We start from the raw sequence: 18859 nt of genomic DNA on the forward strand, positions 1-18859 counted from the left end.
TAGTTATTTTTATATATAATTTATCTATTTTTATATTGTTCTTTATATTAGTGAAAAATGAGTATATATGAATGCTACACAAATTATTTTAGATCTATAAAGAGTACCCATGGTGGGGAAGGCTGTGCTGTTTTAGGTAGCATCAGTGTCTGATCTGAAGGGCGAGGTTAGATCTTTTCAAAGAGGAACCTGAGTTTGAATAAAGTATTAAATAATGGAAAAGAATGGCATAGCCTTTAAAATTTTCTCTCTATTTCTGGACAAACTTCAAAGTGAAATAAATGCATGGTCTGGTTTCTGAGGCAAAGGGATGTACCCGTTCCTGGGCTCACCGACTAGCTGAAGGGTTTTGCTGTAGCCTTGCTTTCTGTGTAGCGGAAACACTGAGAAATACAATGCAGCTTAAGACGCTCTTTAGGCTGCTCCAGTTGGCACTGGAAGATGGTCTCAAACAACCATGGGGCACAGAAAAGGTCTTACCTTTGCTCCCCTGCATCCCGCGGGCAGTCTGCTCATCAGCGCTCCTTTCCTCGGTACAGCAACGAAGAACCAGCGGCCCCATGCCTGTCTTGCACAATTTCAGTTCTCCTTTGTTTTCTCTGTATTTCTAGCGCCCACTTCTTTTTCTCCACTCGGTTTGTTTCTTGCAACAGTCTCTTTCTGACTTTTTGCTGCTGGGCTTTCAGTTTCCCCTGCAGGTTCATTAAAGCTGCCTGCACGAACGCTGTGAAAAGATGCAAAACTCCTGCTGACCCTTTGAGTATCTCAAGGCAGGAACTAGCAAGAGAAGGGGAACTTGCACCCTCTCCCCCAGGCTCCATCCTACCCCGGCCATGTCCAGCAAACAGGGACTCACCTTGGCATGACCTTGTGAGCAAGAGGTCTCGGTGCAGTACCGGGCCCTTCACAGGACAGGAGGCTGTTCAAAGACAACGTAGTCGCTTGTACTTTGGATGCTGTTGGGATAAATTCTCATCCAAGCACAGTGAGATGTTTTTGCCACACGAAGTGAAGTATAGATTTCTAAACACTAAATTGCAGCACACTGTTAGAAGAAAACTGAGCAAGCTGACAGCTGGGCTTGCACTGGGAAGAAAATTTCAGAGAGGCTGTTGCCATGGGTTTGAGAGAGGCTGTTGCAGGCTCGGGGTGGTGGTGTGTGTCAGTAACTTAACTCGAGCATGACTGGGAAATTACATTTTGGCTCACTCGTGGAGTGACTTAGCAGCTCCGTGAGAGATAAACAAGTAATCTTCCCTTTCTCTGCCAATGGATGAGCTGGGGGGTTTCCCCATTTTTCCTCCCTACCACACTATTCCCATTCTCATTTCTTTAGTGACTATCATAAAGCGACAGTGGAAGCCAGTGATATCCCAGAGCAGCATCTGGAACAGTCCTTTCTCTTCAGGGAAAAACAGAGTCTAAACTGGGCTGCAGACTGTGAGCTGCATCGATGCATTTAGCAGTGCAAGGTTAGAGGAACTGCTGTGTTGGACCCACGACATGACACGACACTCCCAGGTCTCTTCCCCCTCATCCCTTTCACTTTCTTCTTCACTTCCTCCTCTCCTTCCTCTTCCCCTTTTCTTTCCTCATCCCCTTCCCCTTCCCTGGTGAGGACAATGCTGAACAAAGAGTACATGTAAGCCATGGGTTTGGAGTTGGTCTAATTTCTGATGCTCACACATGTGGTAAAGGAGTTTGGGGGGTTTTAGATGTTCCTTTTTTTCCTTCTGTTGTCTCAACACCACCACCAAGCCCAAATTTAGATAAGCCACTTACTTCCACCATGCTAAGTTTTGTTATATTGGTTGCTTTCTGAAGGTAATAGCAAAATAGTACACAAAGAGTGCCACAAACCTTTTTTTTTTTTTTTTTTAACTGAAAAGGTTACAAATGTGAAACTTAACCAAAACGAAGTTAAAATCTTACAAGAAAAGTAGTGTTGAAAACAAGGTGATAAATCAGTTGAGCTTTTTTTCTTTCCGTAACTGGCTGGGGCAGGGAAACCTTTTGACTAATCAGTCAAATTTTTTCATTAACGCCCTTTAAGTGTGCCAGTCCTACCACCACCCGTATCCAGAAGACAAATGGTATCCTTTATACCTGAGTAGTGAAATGAGATGCATTTGAGGTGAGGTGTCTGTTCCAAATAGAGGTACTCAGAAGTTTAAAGCCAGATGTTTGCTAACGGGGAGCCAGTATTCTGCTGTGGATTTTCATGGGACTGGACTGGGATGGTTTACACCAGATGAAGACCTGGGGCTTCGTACATACATATATGACTTATTTCACCCTCACGCTTAGGAAAAAGGAAGTTTTATGGTAATTAGCAGATGGATTGTAACACAACGACTTGTAGTTTTCTGGAATGTAAAGGAAGCAGCTAGTAACTTCAGACCTTTGCACGGTAAAGACCAGTGATCTGCAATTAAAGTGCAGCCTGGCAATCTCCCTGCCTCCGAGCCTTGCCTCCCAGCACCCGTGAAGAGACAGGACCCCAGGTCCCTTCACACCCCATTGCACCCCCATGGCTGTGCCTGCAGCCCCCTGCAGAAAAAGGCTCCCTCCTACAGAACAGCTGCCCGGTTGTTGCGAATTAGGAGGGATGGCTTGCTCTTATCCTAACGGCCGAAGTTACAAATACATGGGGAGCAGGGCACCCCGGTCCCACTGACTCTCCTTTGGACTCAGGGGGTGCATGGTGCGTGTTTAACTCCCAAAGGTGAGTCTCCATACTTAGGATTTAAATGTCTTATTAGATACGTATCAGCAATAGCATTACATTCAAAGCGGCGAATAGCTGAATGATATTCCAGACAGGAAGAAATTAGCTTAAATTTGTTTCTGTCAGGCTGAGGGCATAGTGCCAGTGAATTTAGTGCTTGTTTAAGAGGGCAGTAGGGACAGAAGCCTCCTATTTCGACTTGTCAGCAAGAGAGACCCCTGTGACAGGTTCTGGATAGAGGCATAGTTTTGTTTGGCTTTGCGTGGGTCACTGAGCAGAGGCGTTGCAGAGAGCCTGCTGTCGGTGGTCAGGGCTGCCCCCTCAAACAGTTAAAACCTCACCTGGGCTCTGCAGAAGACATCTTTTTAGGAATAAAAAAAATGCACAGCAGCTAGGTCGCTGCATCACAGCTCCTCATTCCTGTTTCTTCCTCTTGTTGCTCTTTGCTTCCAGGAGGTTGGGTGGCAAACAGGTCTAGTGCTAAGCAAAGATTTAAGAGTGTTTTGATGTGGCTTGATGAGCTACGATGCGTAGGGAAACAGGAGGATGGCAAAATGCGTGTGCATGCGGGGGGACTGGTACATTTATTTGGACAAGAGCAAGCTACACTAGATAAGTGCCACCATCCATTGCACGCAAACATGCAAGATTGTTGACTCAGGTCCCCTAAAGTGAAAGGACAGTTGAGAACATTATGAAAGGTAAATATCCTACTTTTTCTTAATGTTTGGGCTAGTTCTTGTTTGCTTTCCTACCTAGAGCACTCAGGGCCCAAATTTGTCGAAGCTTCCTCTGAAAGCACAGTTGTCATGTATTTAGATGCTTGCTCATTTGAGCCATAACATAGGGTTTTCCTTTGATGACTCGTTTTTCTTTCCATCCCAAGAATCAGTTATTATTGTTATGGCTTTTCCTCTTTTCATGCACTGCACCCCGACCATTGAATACTCCTTGAATTTCCTCATCTTTCCTAAGCCACCAAATACAGTTAAGAGCAATGTATCAGATCTCTTGTTCCTGTTCTTTGATGGCCTTGATTGCCACCTGAGGTGTTTCCCAGTAACCAAATTCTCTTTCTAGAAAACCGTGTTTCTCTGGCTCCCGGGTACTGCAATGTTCTTCACATCACTGGGGTTCATAAGGTGTTTGGTGAAACGTTCTGTAGAAGTGTCAAGTACTGGTTGGCATTCTTGAAAAAGAGGCTGATCCCTACACCATTAAAACTAAGAATATGTTCTTGCAGGAACCAAGATGTCTTCGCTAAATGATGTCAGTATGGAAGAAATACCGCTGGAAGATGATGAGCGAGACAGCATAGAATACAAGATCCTAATGGCCTACGCCCAGCGGCGGTTGTCTGTCAGTAAATATTGGAAACTTCTGAAAAATGAGGCTAATGTGCAGAAATCAGCATCCCTAATGAAGAGAAGAACAAAGATTGACCATCAAAAGGATAAAGATGGATCAGTCCGAAGAGTAGTCTATCAAGGTGCCAGGACACAACAGGACAGCAAAAAGCAACCAAAAAGAAGACACTTGCCAGGATATTGTCTACCTTTACTCTGCACCAGAGCAGAGCAGAGCGAGCCACCAGTGCTGCCATCGCGCCAAGGTGGCACGGCAGGTTACTCCATTTCCAAGGCACAATTTGAGATCCGTCCACAAGGATATTCTCAGCATCAGAGAAGTACGTCTTAGTTCTTTCCTTTTACTGTTTGTCTTTTAATCTCTCTCTAAATAGCTGCAATGGCTGGTGGCCTGTGGAAAGGCAGGAGGAGCAAGGTGGTTTCTTTCACTTTTCAGTCACCTCTTATGCTAGCTTTATTGATTTCCAATTAGGAAGGCAGATTGCCAGATCTTTAGTAGTGCTTGCACACACAAGATTCATGCTTCTGACTGGCTTTTCTGTTTTCCATCATACGGTGGTAAGTATCGTATAATTGCATAGCTTGATTTTTTTCCGAGTGTTGGCTTTTTCTTTTTCATACCTGGTTAGAAAGAAAACATAAAACACTGGTCAGACTGAAGACCTCCACACTAAAATCAAGGAAGAGAAGTTGTTTGAAGACCTGCTTGAGGAGCTTTATCATGCAATAAATACTCCACACTAAAGACAGAAGTGCTAGATTCTGCTTGAAACTCTGGTGCCAAGCAGTTGGCAGTGACCAGCCTCAAGCAGAGAGCAGCCCATGTCTCTGGGCCACCCCCCATAACCCCACAACGTATCTTAAATGGAAACAGTCTTCCAGAGTTATGGAAGTCTCCTTTACACATTGCTATTATGTTAAGTCTGAGCCTGCCCTCCCATATGTTGGAAGAAGAGGTGAGGTAGGCGACTGTAATCCATCCGACATCCAGGGATCCCATCCACATAAACCTCTCGTACCCCAGCCCCCAAAGCCAGCCCCACATCAGATGCTGCACTGCCGGCAATGAGACTTTACCTTTTCTGCTCTGGATAATAACTAATACCTTAACTTCTCACACAACACTAAGAGAGGAGGATGAGGTATCCCCGTTAAGTTGCCATATACACTATATGATAGGTTGCCATATTGTCTTCATATACATAAGGTAGGGAGTTGTTTGTTTAATTTGTCCCAGCATGATACTGTTGGTGTCACAGCGATTGCTCTCCCCTTTCACTGCATTTAAAGATATTTCTAGAAATTACCGAGCACTGACTTCTCCAGCCTAATGCCCCATCCCTGATCAGTTTAAGTGTCCTGGGCCAGCTCACCACCCACCAAGCCCATAACTCCTCCTGCTGCCAAATCCAGCTCTGTCCCTCAAAAAAGGGTCCCTGCCTCAGCCCAGTGCCTTTTGCTAGGGGGAAATAACTATAACTTTCCATTGTTTGGTTGCCAGGGCAATATCTCTGCATCCAGATACCCATTTTTCCGTGTTTACACATTGCCAAGGAAAGCACCAGAGAGCTTGGGTGCAATCACTTGGTGGCCCTGACAATACATCGCCCATGTTCCTTGCAGCATGGGCGGCAGCGCGGCCTCGAGGTAAAACCTCTCCGTGCTGGGTGTTAACCTCCCTGGGGATCCAAATCTGGGCATTACCTGCCCTTCAGCAGATTGCTGCACCAATTCCTAAAGCATTATTATTATTATTTATCATTTATACTGCTAGTGGCTGCGCTGCAAGCTTGGCCAGGCCATTCGGGAGCAAATGGGGGTGCTTTGGGGATTACCTCTCTAAATCGAAGGCCTGTTCAATTTAAAACCAGTTCCCTAATCTTAGGTTTCCAAAGTCATGAACAACCCCATCTCCTTCCTAGAAGTTTAGCAGCCCCCTGACAAGCTTTGCAGGCAGATGAGGGGATGGAAATGTCTTAGGGGTGATTCACCAGCCTTGAAATGCAGTTTTTCTTGGCTGCATTAACCCCTGCTGCCTTCACAATAAACTCTGCTCATGAATTTTACACGCAGGAGCTGCCACTTGGCAGTGGTGGTGGGGAGATCAAGTTTTGCATCCCAGGCCCTGTGAGGCAAATTGTAAGGAAGAGCATCTTTTAGATGAAACAAACCTTGCAAAAGCTCCTCGTGCTGTCTTTGCTGTAGCAGGACCCTCGCTGGAGTGCCCTCACCGATCGACACCTTCATCCGGTGAGGGTCCTGAAGAGGGTCATTATGCAAGGTGGATAAAGCCAGTCCCGTTGCCGAGTTCTCCCAATGCTCATTGTCTGCTTAATACAACAACGTCAAGGACACGAGAAGCTTTTGTGCTAGAGGTGCCTCTGAAGCGAAGTCTGCTCCTCCTTTGCTCAGGATGAGCCTGTGAGAACAAGGAAAGAGCATTCAAATACGCAGTCTTTTCTGAATCTGGACCTATAGGTGAAGTAACCATGGCCAATACCACTAAGATCTAAGATTCACAGTCCTCTAGAGCAGTACTCTCACGTTTCTTTGTATACAATGTCCTTCTGCTTGCAAGGATGTATGCTAGTGAGCAACACTCACACTTGCTTCTGCACGCCTCTGTACGGCTAGCTGCTACTCGGATACTAGAGAGGGGTTGTACTGCCTTACTTGTTTCTCTAAATTACTACCAGTTGATCTCAAGAAATAACAAAGCCTCTGCATGGGGAAACGTTATCTCTTGGTATCCTCTGGGCACTTCCACCTCAGGGGGTACGTAAATGAGCAAATCACTGAATTATTTCCTGGAAAGATTAATTGCCTCCTTTATTTCCCACCCTCCTTCCCAATCAGGTGAAACAGCAGATGTCAACCACATTGCAGACAAACTTGCCAAGCTTGTTACTTCCAGATCCCAGCAATCTGCTTCAGATGTGTCATTCAGGACACTGTATCATGCCCCGTGTGAGGAACAAGACGATAGCGATCCTACTGATGCAACTGAGGGCGAGGAATACGGTAAGGATGAAGAATTTCATGCTCACAGGAAGTACGTTAGGTTGGGATTGCATTTTCTCTAGACATGGCGAAGCACTCGGGACTTCTGTGGGAAGATGCCGTGAAGGAGGAATTTTGCTCTCCTGGTTCTTGCTCTGTTGCCCACATTTTAGGGACTGCTCTTGCAGTCCTCTAACAAGTTCTGCCTGCTACTGCAATTAAAGGGAGCATCCTTAAAAATCCAGGGAGGTGTGGCAGGAGAAGAGGAGGATGAAGGCAATGATGTAAGGTGACAGAGCAGTGGCAGGAGTGGCAGGGCTGGGGGCAAAATAAGACACTGGGGCTCGAAGGCCAAAGACCAGGCGTTGGGCCCAAAATGTCTTGGTCAACCCCTCGCCGGTGACGGGACAACACTGCTCACCAACCTCCGTTACAAGTCTGAACTGCTCGTCTTCCATGATGTCTGCAGAGATTTGGTTTTAACGCAAGCTTTCTAGGGATTTCTGGTTACAAGGGGGGTCGATCCTGCCATACTTGCATTTTCTTTAATCCAACAAACCCAGAGCTTGCCCTAATGAATTGCAGAAGGTGTAAATGGTAATGATGAGAGGATTTTTTTTTTCCCTAATTTTAAGTCCATTTTCGTGGGCTTCTGCTAGCTGCTCTTTTGTTCTGGCTTGTTATCAGACATACCTCCAAGCCCAAAGGGCTGGCAGTGAGATGTTAAAGCCCCGGTTCCTTCCCAGATTCTTAACCAGAGCAAAACACTGGGCAGATGGAGAAATAGCATTGCTTACTCCATGCAGACTAGAACAGTGAGCTTCAGCGTAAAGCCTGAACGCAGACCTCTCTGAATTTGCCACAAACTAGCAGCTGTTTTCACGAGTAAGTGACTCAAAGGTTTTTGCTATCTGGATCCTACTACAAGGCTGCGATATTTACGTTACTCTTTTCTTTAACAGACGAAGAAAAGATAATACAAACAATAGTTTCACTGTTAAGACAATCAGGGGACAAACTTGAAGAAAAGGTAACTACTTCTGTTTTCAGGAGCTACACAGGCTACAGTGTGAGAGAGAGATCACACTTCTCTTGGGAGTGAATGTTTTGGAACCTGGCACACTCTGTCTCTATCCTGAACTTCTCTTTCCACATTTAGGGCTTTCTGAAACCTTCGCCACTCATCCTGAAACCTTTCTTACGACCAGAGGACTAGCAGAGATCTCTCTTGGGGTGCAGGAGGAAGGCAACAAAAATATTGTGCATTTCAAAGAGGAGCCACTTGCCTCATTCCCATTGAGTTTCATGGGACGTTGAACCCTCGACTGACTCCGAGAAACTCTTGTGTTTGCATTAAATTTGGCATATAAGTTGTTCCCAGCGGAGGGAGGGAAACTCTACAGCTTTGAGAGCTGCTGTAAAAAAAAGAGTGTATTTTGAAAGCCCTGCCCAAAAGCTACAGAAGAACCCCCACGTGAGTCCGTTAGTTGGAGTGGATGTTTTCTCTATTAAAAAGACAGGTTCTTGTTCCCTTTACTCCCTTCTTTAGCTGCCCCTTCTGCTCTATAAAGGTATGCTGCAACATGGAGGGCATGCTCAGCTCCTGCAGCCGAGAGGTACCCAGGTACAGTAAGAAGCATCACAAGGACCACGACTGAGCACAAGGAGCTTAGCACGGTAGCTGTTGCCAGCACTTCTCATAACCTCACCTTTACTGTCATCTTCCCACTGCTCCTGTGCTCCCGTGTCTCCTCACCTGCAGGTCTCAGCATCAGTGTCACATTTGTTTTGCTTTCTCTCGCTCTGCTTCTCTCATTCAAATGCAAAGAAAATGAAGATTTTTTTTTTTTTTTTTTGAGAAAAAACATAGAGCCAACCCCAGAGCCTGAAGGAGCAGCTTTGCAGTGAGTTGTGGTGTTCATGTGTCATCTCTTGCATTCTCCACCACGATTAGACTATATTGCATGTACGCTCTCCTTTCGCAGTGAGATGGGGAAAGCAGTTCCAACAAAAGTGGCTCAGTTTAACCAATCCTTATTCTTATTTTCAGATCAAAAAGGACAGGGTTTTATATCAGCATTTTAAAGACATGCTGTCCTATACCTTCTTCAAGAGGATCACTGATTTGTTCCTGAAGGATGTCTCAGCAGATTCAACAAGTAAGCCAGGAAGCCAAGTACAATGCAGGAAAGTTGCCTTTACAATGGAAGTCGCCACCAGACTTACCGCTGTGGACAACCATCCTATGAACCTGGTCTTGGGCTTCGGATTAAAGTACCTCAGAGAACACTTCAAGCCGTGGATTCAGGACCAGGGTGGCTGGGTATGTGTTTTGCTTCCCTTGACTTGGCATAGCCTAAAGCACCTTGAAGCAACACACTTTCGCAGAACTAACACGGGCCAGATGCAAACCAAACCAAACTGAATATTCTTTAACACAGCACGTACTCCAGCTGTGGAATTACTTGCTACAAGACATCTTCTATGCTGCAAGTTTTTTATTTACATAGGTCTAAAAATCAATGGGAGACATTCATGGAGGGTTGTTAAGTATAAAACACCGCTCCCAGCACAGCCAGCCTCTCCACCACGAATAGCTGAAGGCTGGGAGGAACACCAGGGAACTTCACGCTTGCCCTAATCCCATACTTCTCCCTAGAAGTGTGCTGTTGGCAGGTTCTGGGGACAGCATAGGAGTTCAGCAGTTCATACAGTCTGCCCTTATGGTGCGGTATGCTTCCACTTACCTCGTAGACAAAGGCATCTGTTTATCTCCATACCCGTCTTTCAAAGTCAGTCGTGCAAGGTGCTCTTTTGCCAGTAGCAGTGCTGAGCCGCTGCCCTGCGTGGCTCACTTACCTGGATTTGCTGGGAGGCACTTACATTGGAGATCCGAGTCCTTTTGTGCTTCATGAAATGAATGGAAACATTCAGCAGCTGTACGGCCTGTGTCCGTTGGAATAGATAGCATGTGAGGTCAGGAAATCCTACTGGCAAACCTACTGACTGACCTCAGCAGAGTTGAAATTATGATGGAGGTCCACATTGCTTTTATAATAATAAATTTTCTTTCTATGTTACAGGAGAAGGCTTTGACTTCACTGGATGAGGAAGAAGTAGAGTAATCGTGACTGAATTAATGCTTCAGGGTGCAGGAGCCTTCAATTAAGGAACACGCAGGATCTTACCACAGTCTGATGCCAGAATGATTAGTGGCTATGTATTTTTATTTTTTTCCATGGAAGGCTGAAGTGTTGCATGGCGAACTCTGATGAGTACAATTGCACTTTCTTAAAGTTGGTATTGATGTAGAAGTGTTCTTCAGGGAATATGAAGGCACGTTCAACTCCCCTGGAACATTCAGCCCCATGGATAGTGATTTTAGGTACCTTTCTGAGTAGAGATGCTTGCCACTACTCCTATGGATGGATGTTAAAGTGCAAACTGGAGGAAAATACCAAAAGTATGCAATCAAGAACTGTGGAACTGTGACCAGCCATCAACCAAGCGAGACAAGTGCTGCCAGCTTGGTGTGCTTCACAGTGGTACCGTCTGTTATCAATTCCACAGGCCCTTCTTAGAAGACATATCTGCACATTGCTATCGGTTCCCTCTCCCCCCTTACTTCTCTGATTAGGTTTTCTGACGTATTGATGCCATTTTATACTTCTGAAAGGAACTGAGTAAGGTTAATGAGGGCTTTTTACTCCAGTGCCTTTCCCATTCCCCCAAGAGAATAGACTTAATCTACCTACAGATGCTTTTAATTGGAATTCTTCTGTTTTAAACCCCTTCAAAGCATAGCACAATAGATGTTGACTTTTACAGCATTATTTTGGCCATTAATGTGCATGATACAAACATTGAGAGCTTTGTAGTCCAAGAAATTTAAAACTTATCCTACCGTGTCCTCCTTATTCAAAAGGAGCTCCATGCTATGTGTAAACTCAGGGATTTCTCCATAAACTGAACTGGCCCTTCAGCCATTGAAAACAAGTGATCTGATTAGAGTTCTTGCATCCGTACGTGTGGCAGTGGAAGGAACAGCAGTACATCGTTTAGAGTAGAGGCAGATGCCAGTGAAACTGTTCAGGAGTTTGAGGCTTGGTTTGTGGCCCATTTAGTTGATGACTTTTGGATTTCTGTCCCCTGCAAATCCCCAGCGGAGAAAGAGGGAACTTGGGACATCTGCTGAAGCCATAAAACCATGGCATCGCTTCGGTGACTTTCCGGTACAAAGAGGTAATGTTTCCTGAACAGGCTCTCTGCCTCTCAGTAAGATACCCTTCCATTACGGGTGCTCATTCTGTGTGTACAAGTACATTAACTACAAAGATTGCACGAAGTTGTTACTAATAAATCATGAATTTGAATGCAAGTGATAAAAAGCATTTTAACCAGATGTGTAAAATATGCAACGCTATCAAAAATCAAGTATTTTTCTAATAAACCTTAAATTTGCAACTCACGCGTAGCAAACTCTGCCTCTGTTTGGGCATGTATGTGTGAAACAAAAGACGGAGAAGGTGGAAGCGAGTTACCTCTGTTTCCCTTCTTCAAAGGAGCTAGGAAATACTTGATGTATCTCTAGGCTGTAAATCTAAGATGCCCTTAGTTTTAGGAACATTCACTCTTTCTGGTCATATCAGATATCCCCAAAGGGGGATAGTTTGTGGGGGAGAGGCAAGAACTTCCTCCAAAGTTCAAACTGTTGTTCTTCTCCTTCCGTCTCGTTCTCCAACATCTTTTTTCTATGGAAAAAAAGAAAAATTGTGAGGCGTTGTACCCTCCCACACATTGGAGGCTGCTGCTTTATTAGAAATTTGATTGGTTTCTAAAGCAGGCTCGTTAGCTAGATCTTGGCTCTGAAGAACTAGACCTGATTCCATTCTAATTACAGTAAGACTAGGCTCAGTCTGCTAGCGTGCACCAGTTTGCCATTAGTTGGGCGCTAGCTTATGGAAGTCACTTTTTAAATTTTCTCTGCTCGAATAACAGTCTGCTATTTAGTGAGGTGCAAATTCTGTGTTTGTGAGCGTGGTTTTCCAGCTGAAGGTTTAGCAGCCCCAAAACCCACACTTGTCCCTCATCCCCAGTTTGGTACCTCAGGGCCAGTTTCATGCCAAGAGCGGAGCCAACAGCAAAACAAACCGTCTTCAATGGAAATGCGAAAATGAGCCATCTGAGAAAAGATATTCAGCTGGTTTTTATTTTTCTCTGGGCTGTTAAGAGGGATTTTTTTTTTTCAGTAGCAGTAGGGGCCAGCATAGGAAATCAGCCAAGCGAGCTGTTTCTTATTTAGTCATTCTTACATTTGTCATCCGCATCAGTTCGATTTTAAGAGCAATCCGCTCCTTTTATGGCAGGGATCTGTGGTAACCTCCTTGCTGCAACGATGGCTTTGGTTTATTCTAAGAGCAGTCAGCAAGGCTGAGCACCGAGCTGTTGCCACTGCTGCTGCCTGGCACGAATTACCAAAGCTCTGCTGCTGGCTCAACCAGTCTCCATCTTGCTGTCTTTTTTTAATCTGTGATGACTAAACTAGCAGCAGACATATGCGTGTGCTGTGGGTGCGTATGGAAGCGGAAGGGATGTCGCGAGGGAGGGTGACTGGCCATGCCTTCATTTTACATTAATCTCTCACAAGACATCTTTATTTATCTCTGTTTAGCTGTAGGACTCTCTGCTGCCATTTTGAGGTGTTACTGTAAAAGATAGAGAGGTTTACTGTAAAACAAGAAGTGTTGCTTGGGATTTTTCTTACTGTATATCTATCCAGGTTAACCTCACGCTATTTGTTCTATCAGCAAGTTTAATTTTAGAATGAGCTGATTTCATGGTGCGTTAAGGTTGCAACAAGAAGAGTTTAGCCCTGTGCAGGTGATGCTGGGATTTATTTTTGAAGGATGCTAGAAATGTCCTGCGGCTGCCTTCTGTGCTGTGCGAAAGGGAGCTGGTCCACTGGGGCAGCCTGGGTTAGCACCTGGGAGCTGCCATCCCAGCCTAACGTCACCCTCCGAGAGCCGGGGCTCCAGGCAGGGAGTGGGACCTGTCCCGGCTGCTGTTCCCTGGAGCAGCTAAAGCATCTGATCAGAAGATCCCACCATCCGTGTGCACACGGGTTGCACAAAGGAGCTCTGCCCCAGCTCATGGCCGCAGCGTCCCTCGCTCCAGTGAGTAAGCAGGAGGCAGAAATAGTAGAAAAGAGTCTGGAGGCTTTGCCCAAACCCAGACATTGTACTTGTCTGTTACTTACCTTTGCTTCAGCTCTCAGAGGGCTAGACTGCTTTCAGCTCTCATGGAATGCAGGCAAATCCAGTATTTCTCCAAAACAGGCTGATGAGGCATCTTGGATCTTCTCACGGCATCGCATCGTCTCCCTCTTTTTAAGCTGCTTCTCCTTCCTCTCCTTCCCGCGGGTGAGTAGCGTGTTACTACTACAGATACACACATTTGAGTAGGCATAAAAGCAGCAGGTGGACAGAAAGTGAATTGTAGCGAAGGACGGAGGGGAACAGCTCAATAGACACCATTGTCTGAAAAGTGGATTTATTGCCTATGACTTGTCTGCTGTAAAGGCTCACAACCTGGAACAAGCTCAGGATTCAAAGTTCACAGCTGGGGCATTGTAGTGTGAGTGAAGGGTGAGAACTCAGCAGAAAACATTAAAGCTGATTGCCGGGCTTGTTTGTTATCTGCGGCTGGGATGGGGTAAACCCCAGAAGAGAGAGAGAAGTGCTAGCACTGTTGCAGGATGCCTAGCACAGCAGGTTGTGGGGTGGGGTTAGGAGATGTTCTGGGACCGGAGCTACAGCCATCCATCCTAGTCAACCCACAGAGAAGGTTTCTCCTGTGTCCCGTCACTCTCTCCACTGCGTATCTCCTGCAGGCAAAGCAGAAAGTTTTTTGCTGTGCAGATGCAGAGATGATGCATTTTCCTGCCTGGGGTGGTAGAAATGATGGGTAGCAAAAAGATTTCTTGCTGGAGTCAGCATATGATCTCTATGCTGACTTTCATGATAGTCTTCCCCTCGTCTTTCTACCCCAGCGCCACTTTTGGCAGATCCATGCCAAACCTCTTACCTCTTCTCTAAGGGGAAGCTCAGATGCTTCCCAGCCAAAGTTAGCATGCTAAAAGGGAAACCAACCAGGTTCATCACTGGATGCTGGAGGGAGATGGGACTTAAGTTTTTAGAAGTTAAACACCCAAAGTGGAACTTTCTGTCTGCCACTGCAGTGGTTCTGCTTTAAATATTCATTACACAGCACTGCGTCGGAAAATTTGGGTTATGCCTATGTTATCTTCCCTAGAGATCTGAACATGAATACTCTTGCGTGCCGGCTAGCTCTTCTAACCCCCGTCAGTGTGGATACTACTACCTCTTGGATAATACCACCAGTATTATCCTCTCCACTCCCCCCCAACCTGAAACAATATATCCAGGGAAGCATCTGCTAAACTGGTCCTGTTTGCTGCACGGGCAAGAGGACAGCCAGCCGGTACCAAGAAACTCATCACCGCTCAGACTGAGGGCTCTGCTCGTCTCTGGTGGCAGAAATGCAGGCAAGTATGGGACTATTTTTGTTAAGCAAGGCCTGAAGGAAGTCTTTGGTGATGCCAGCGGCGACTAAATATTCAGTGCAGGTACCTGCAGGGAAATTAAAGTCTTTTGGTGGGTCAAGGCTCCAGAACCAGCCAGAGGCATGGATATGGACTGTACTGGGATACAGGAAAAGCATACACATGGTCTGTATTTAGAGTAGCTGTGTGTACCTGGCTTCAGCTGGCTTGGACTTTTTTTTCCTTCCTTGAACTTGGGTGTCTTTGCACCTTAGGAGAGGTGTCTTCCTTTGAGCACCTGGGTTATAAAGATTTTCTGTGGGGCAGGGGATACGGGAATTGCTTCAGGCATTATCATCATGTTAAGCATCAGAGCAAAGGTGAGGGTGACCTTGTGACTGACCTTCTCTGGCGAAGCTACCGAAGGTTGTTAGTAGCAGCCAAGTCTTGTGCTTTGCCTTGCCAACCCCAACATCAAAAAGCCCTGAGTGAGCACCTCAGCCTCTCCCAGAAAAGCCCTGAAAGATGAACCCCCTCAGGTGGTGTTCTGGGGTATTCAAAATTGTTGTGGAGGCTGGGTGTCATGTTTACCTTCTGTATTTTATCCTTTCAGGTAAATGCAGATCACTTGGTTACCTTCTCTCCAGAAGCAGGAGAAGAAAGGCTTTTAACAGCCAGCTGAGCTCTCCGATCCCAGCCTCTTCAGGAGCTGGAGACTAAGCAAAACGCTTCTCTCTAGAAATAAAGACAACAAAACCACACTGCACAAACAGGCTGCATGGACAGATGATTTCCATGTGGTTTTTCCCAAGCCAGTGCTCACACAAGGAAAGCTCAGCGCTGTCCGGGGGAGTGGGGAGCGTTCAGCACCACCCGTACGTACCCTGTCCCACTTTTGTCTGGCGTGCAGAGCATGCCCCTTCAGCCACTCACTGCCTCCTGGTTTGCATCCATCTGGATAAAGGCATCCATCTGTATCCCAGTTTGGGGTACGTGGGCGAGTGGGACATCATTTGGTCCACTATCCCTGCGGCCAGCCCGGGGTAGCTATTGCTGTACCCTCCCAGCTCACAAAGAAACCTTTTAAGGTTGCTGACCAAGGGAGGTCCTCTGCAGGTTCAAGTGACGGGGACCTAAGCACCCACAGTGAAGTCCTAGATTTAGCCCGAAGAGGACACAAGTTAAAAAACCCCAAACCTTAAAAGTTTAAACACCTGACTCCAAGCCTGAAACCCAGGCTGGATATCTAATAGACCTCAGAGTATCTATTAGACCTTGGGTCCTCCCAGAAAATGGACTTCTGTCCGTCTGGAGAGCAGAGCACACAAGCCAGAGGAGGTCATGCAGGTGGCTACAAGATGCATGGGCCCGTAGAAATGTTCACCCAGCTGAAATTTGCTCCTGTTTTCAGGGGCTGTGCCCAGCAGTACCTGTTCCCTCTTCCCTCAGCCCATCCCCGCAGGTGACGAGCAGACGGGGCAGCGGGCCAGCCCTACCAAAACAAGGAGGAACCTCCCGCCAATTAAGTGAAATTCGCCCTTAAAACAGTAACAAAACAAACAAGCGAGGCTGGCAAAGCCAGGAACTTGCATGTGCTCTGCGAAGCCTTAGCGTGAAGCGATGTGTAAAAGTATTAGCAAGGAAAAGGGCAGAGTTCAGCGCGGAGGTCAGCCCTCTGCTTTTAATTAAGGCAAGTAGGAGTCAGGAAAGACAATATCCCATTATTGAGTGGGTAGTGCCTGTCACGTTAGATGCAGTGCCTGCGTTCAATTAAAGGAGGCAAATTAGCCTTTAGTGCCAGAAGAAAAACCAAAATGAGAGCCAGTTTGATGGACCGAAATTAAATGCGAGGCAGGAAAAATTTACCATCCCCACAAAAACGTTTGGAATACACACTGGAAAGAAACTTCAAGAAATCCATGGAAATGCTTTGAAGAGGAGTGACTCACAGTCACTTTGAAGACTAAGTTTTCTTCCTTACTTTCTGCTTTTGAAAAAAGGTTTTAAGATTCATAAATGGTATTTTGCTCAAAGTGAGGGGGCCTGGGATAACTTTCTTCTCCCCCCTCCCTCAAATGCCACTGAGCAAACTTTGCTTACCACTGGGCTCTGGGAGGGTGATGCTCAGCATCCCATCCTGGGCACTGATTTGTAACGCCAGCAGCGTGAAAAGCCAGCGGACAGCTGGGGGTTGAGGCTGCCATCTCTTCCCCTGCTTGGACAGAGCACAGGACAAAGCATAGGACAACAGGCAGATATATTCTGCGTGGGTAGGTACACCAGGGTCTCTCATACGGGGAAGAGGAGCAGGGAAACCTGTAAAACACTGTAATTACCAGCATTAAATGGCCCGCTTGCCCCACCACTGCTAACGTTTTTCAAAAGAAAGGGTTGGAAAATATATTATTTTATCTACAGATAGTCACTCAAGCAAAGCAAGCCAAAAACCACTACGGGAACAAATTTGCTGTTAATACGATGCATGTGAGTTTGCAGTTTACTCAAGAGGGTTCAGTACGGACGTTATCAAGCATCTCCGCTCTAAAGTAAGTCGGCTAATTACCTTCTGGCCTCGGAGTCCCTCTTTCTAGCAGCTGAAGGATGGGTGGAGATTGGTGCTGTCACAGCTGTTACAGAGTTGAATATTTTGCTGTAGTTGTTCCCAAGAAGGATGGGCTGTCAGCTTCTTTGTGCACAGACCGAAATAAAAATACACATAAACCCAAAAATCCAGTATCTGTGGGTTTTCCTGCAAAAAACACAATGAAAAGAGTGGAGGCAGCTGTAATGACAAACAAGCTTTTCTAGGTATATAAATATATATATATTACATAAAATACATTAAAAAACCACAAAGATGTAAAAGATACATGAGATCACTGAACCTATTCTATCTGGAAGGAACCGATGTAGAAATGATTAAATATAAACCTAACAATCCTGCACTGACAGATAGAGGAGCAGATTCTTACTCTTGGTGCTGCATGTGAAATTCAATTCCTTCTAAGGACGTTTAGACTTACAAGTAGCAAAGCACCTTTGGGCAGAAGGGAGAGATCTTCATATTTATACGATCTTTGCTTGCAGTGCTTTTTTATTTCCCTCCCCGACTCTTCCATGTCACAAAATAACTCAGGAATAGAGCTGGCCAGGGATTATTTCAAATATGAAGTGGTCTCATGCAGCTACACAGTAAAGAGCAGCATCTTGCCAAAAATAAAACAAAAAACCCACCCAAACCCTTCTCTCTGAAACAATCTCGTTCACAACTTACAGTTGGCTCCCAATGGCACGCCGGAGCCAGGAGACCACAGCCACCAAGTACCTGCTTACCGCAACAGCAGCTCGTCGTCCACAACGGCAAGACAAATGCCAGGTAAATTGGAAACAAATCTTGGAGAAATCCTGCAGGGAGTGACGAATCTGAATCGCCAAGCCCTCTTAGCTCTGCAGGTGCTTTGCCCGTTGTCTGTTACAGTTATGGAAAGACATAGGTTTTATTACCAACATAAAATTAACTCAAGGAAGCGAACGATTGGGACATGAGGATTATGTCTCTTGTCTGTCTTTTTGGTCCTCTTGTTTTGAAGCCATCTAGACCTGAAGGATGATTCAAACATCAAATGAGAAAAAAAAATGCTCACGTGGAAGAAGGAGCCAAGTATCCTAAAGCAGCAGCAAAGCCAGCTTTCCCTTTCCCACCCGTTCCCATGCCCCCTGCGCTGACAGACCGACCTATGCTTTCTACAAAGACCTGGAAAAACCAAAAGCAACTCTTCCTTACCTGCTGCCATTCACCAAATAACTTTCCCTCGGTTTCTGACTTTACCACAAGCCCATGCTTCTGTCTAACTTTTGACTTGTGAGCATTTTTTGGTCTCTTTGGGAGACAGAGGGATGCCAATGATGGAGACAACTGATATCCCTTTCCCTCCTTTTTCAAAATTTGAAGGAATACGTCTTTCCTATTCAATTACTCAAGTTTAACTGATCTCAGTCATTTTCCCCAGCTGTTCAGGAAACCCCGGGATGCAGGAGTGCTGGCAGAGAAGCGATCCCGGGCTTTCCATTCCATCGGGAAATGGCCGAGCAGTCACTTGCCTGTGCACTCCTCTTCCCACGCACCTCACACTCCTCTCTCCCTGGCAGGCAGCCTTTACCTCCCTTCCCTGTCCCCACTGCCCCAACCTCTGCGCCCGTCTC

The 18859-nt window shown here is 46.0% G+C and overlaps 1 protein-coding gene across 1 annotated transcript; it reads left to right on the plus strand.

Annotated features, from left to right (window-relative positions):
- The first annotated feature begins 3979 nt into the window (after positions 1-3979).
- On the plus strand, positions 3980-10220 carry BCL2L14 (BCL2-like 14 (apoptosis facilitator)). The gene is made up of 5 exons (XM_009702689.1): positions 3980-4415; positions 6952-7116; positions 8058-8125; positions 9146-9418; positions 10179-10220. Exons 1-5 carry the CDS (start codon positions 3980-3982, stop codon positions 10218-10220), a joined length of 984 nt encoding a protein of 327 aa, XP_009700991.1.
- The last annotated feature ends 8639 nt before the right edge of the window (positions 10221-18859 follow it).

The sequence above is a fragment of the Cariama cristata genome, unplaced genomic scaffold, assembly GCF_000690535.1.
Source record: "Cariama cristata isolate BGI_N322 unplaced genomic scaffold, ASM69053v1 scaffold37496, whole genome shotgun sequence".
NCBI lineage: Eukaryota > Metazoa > Chordata > Aves > Cariamiformes > Cariamidae > Cariama > Cariama cristata.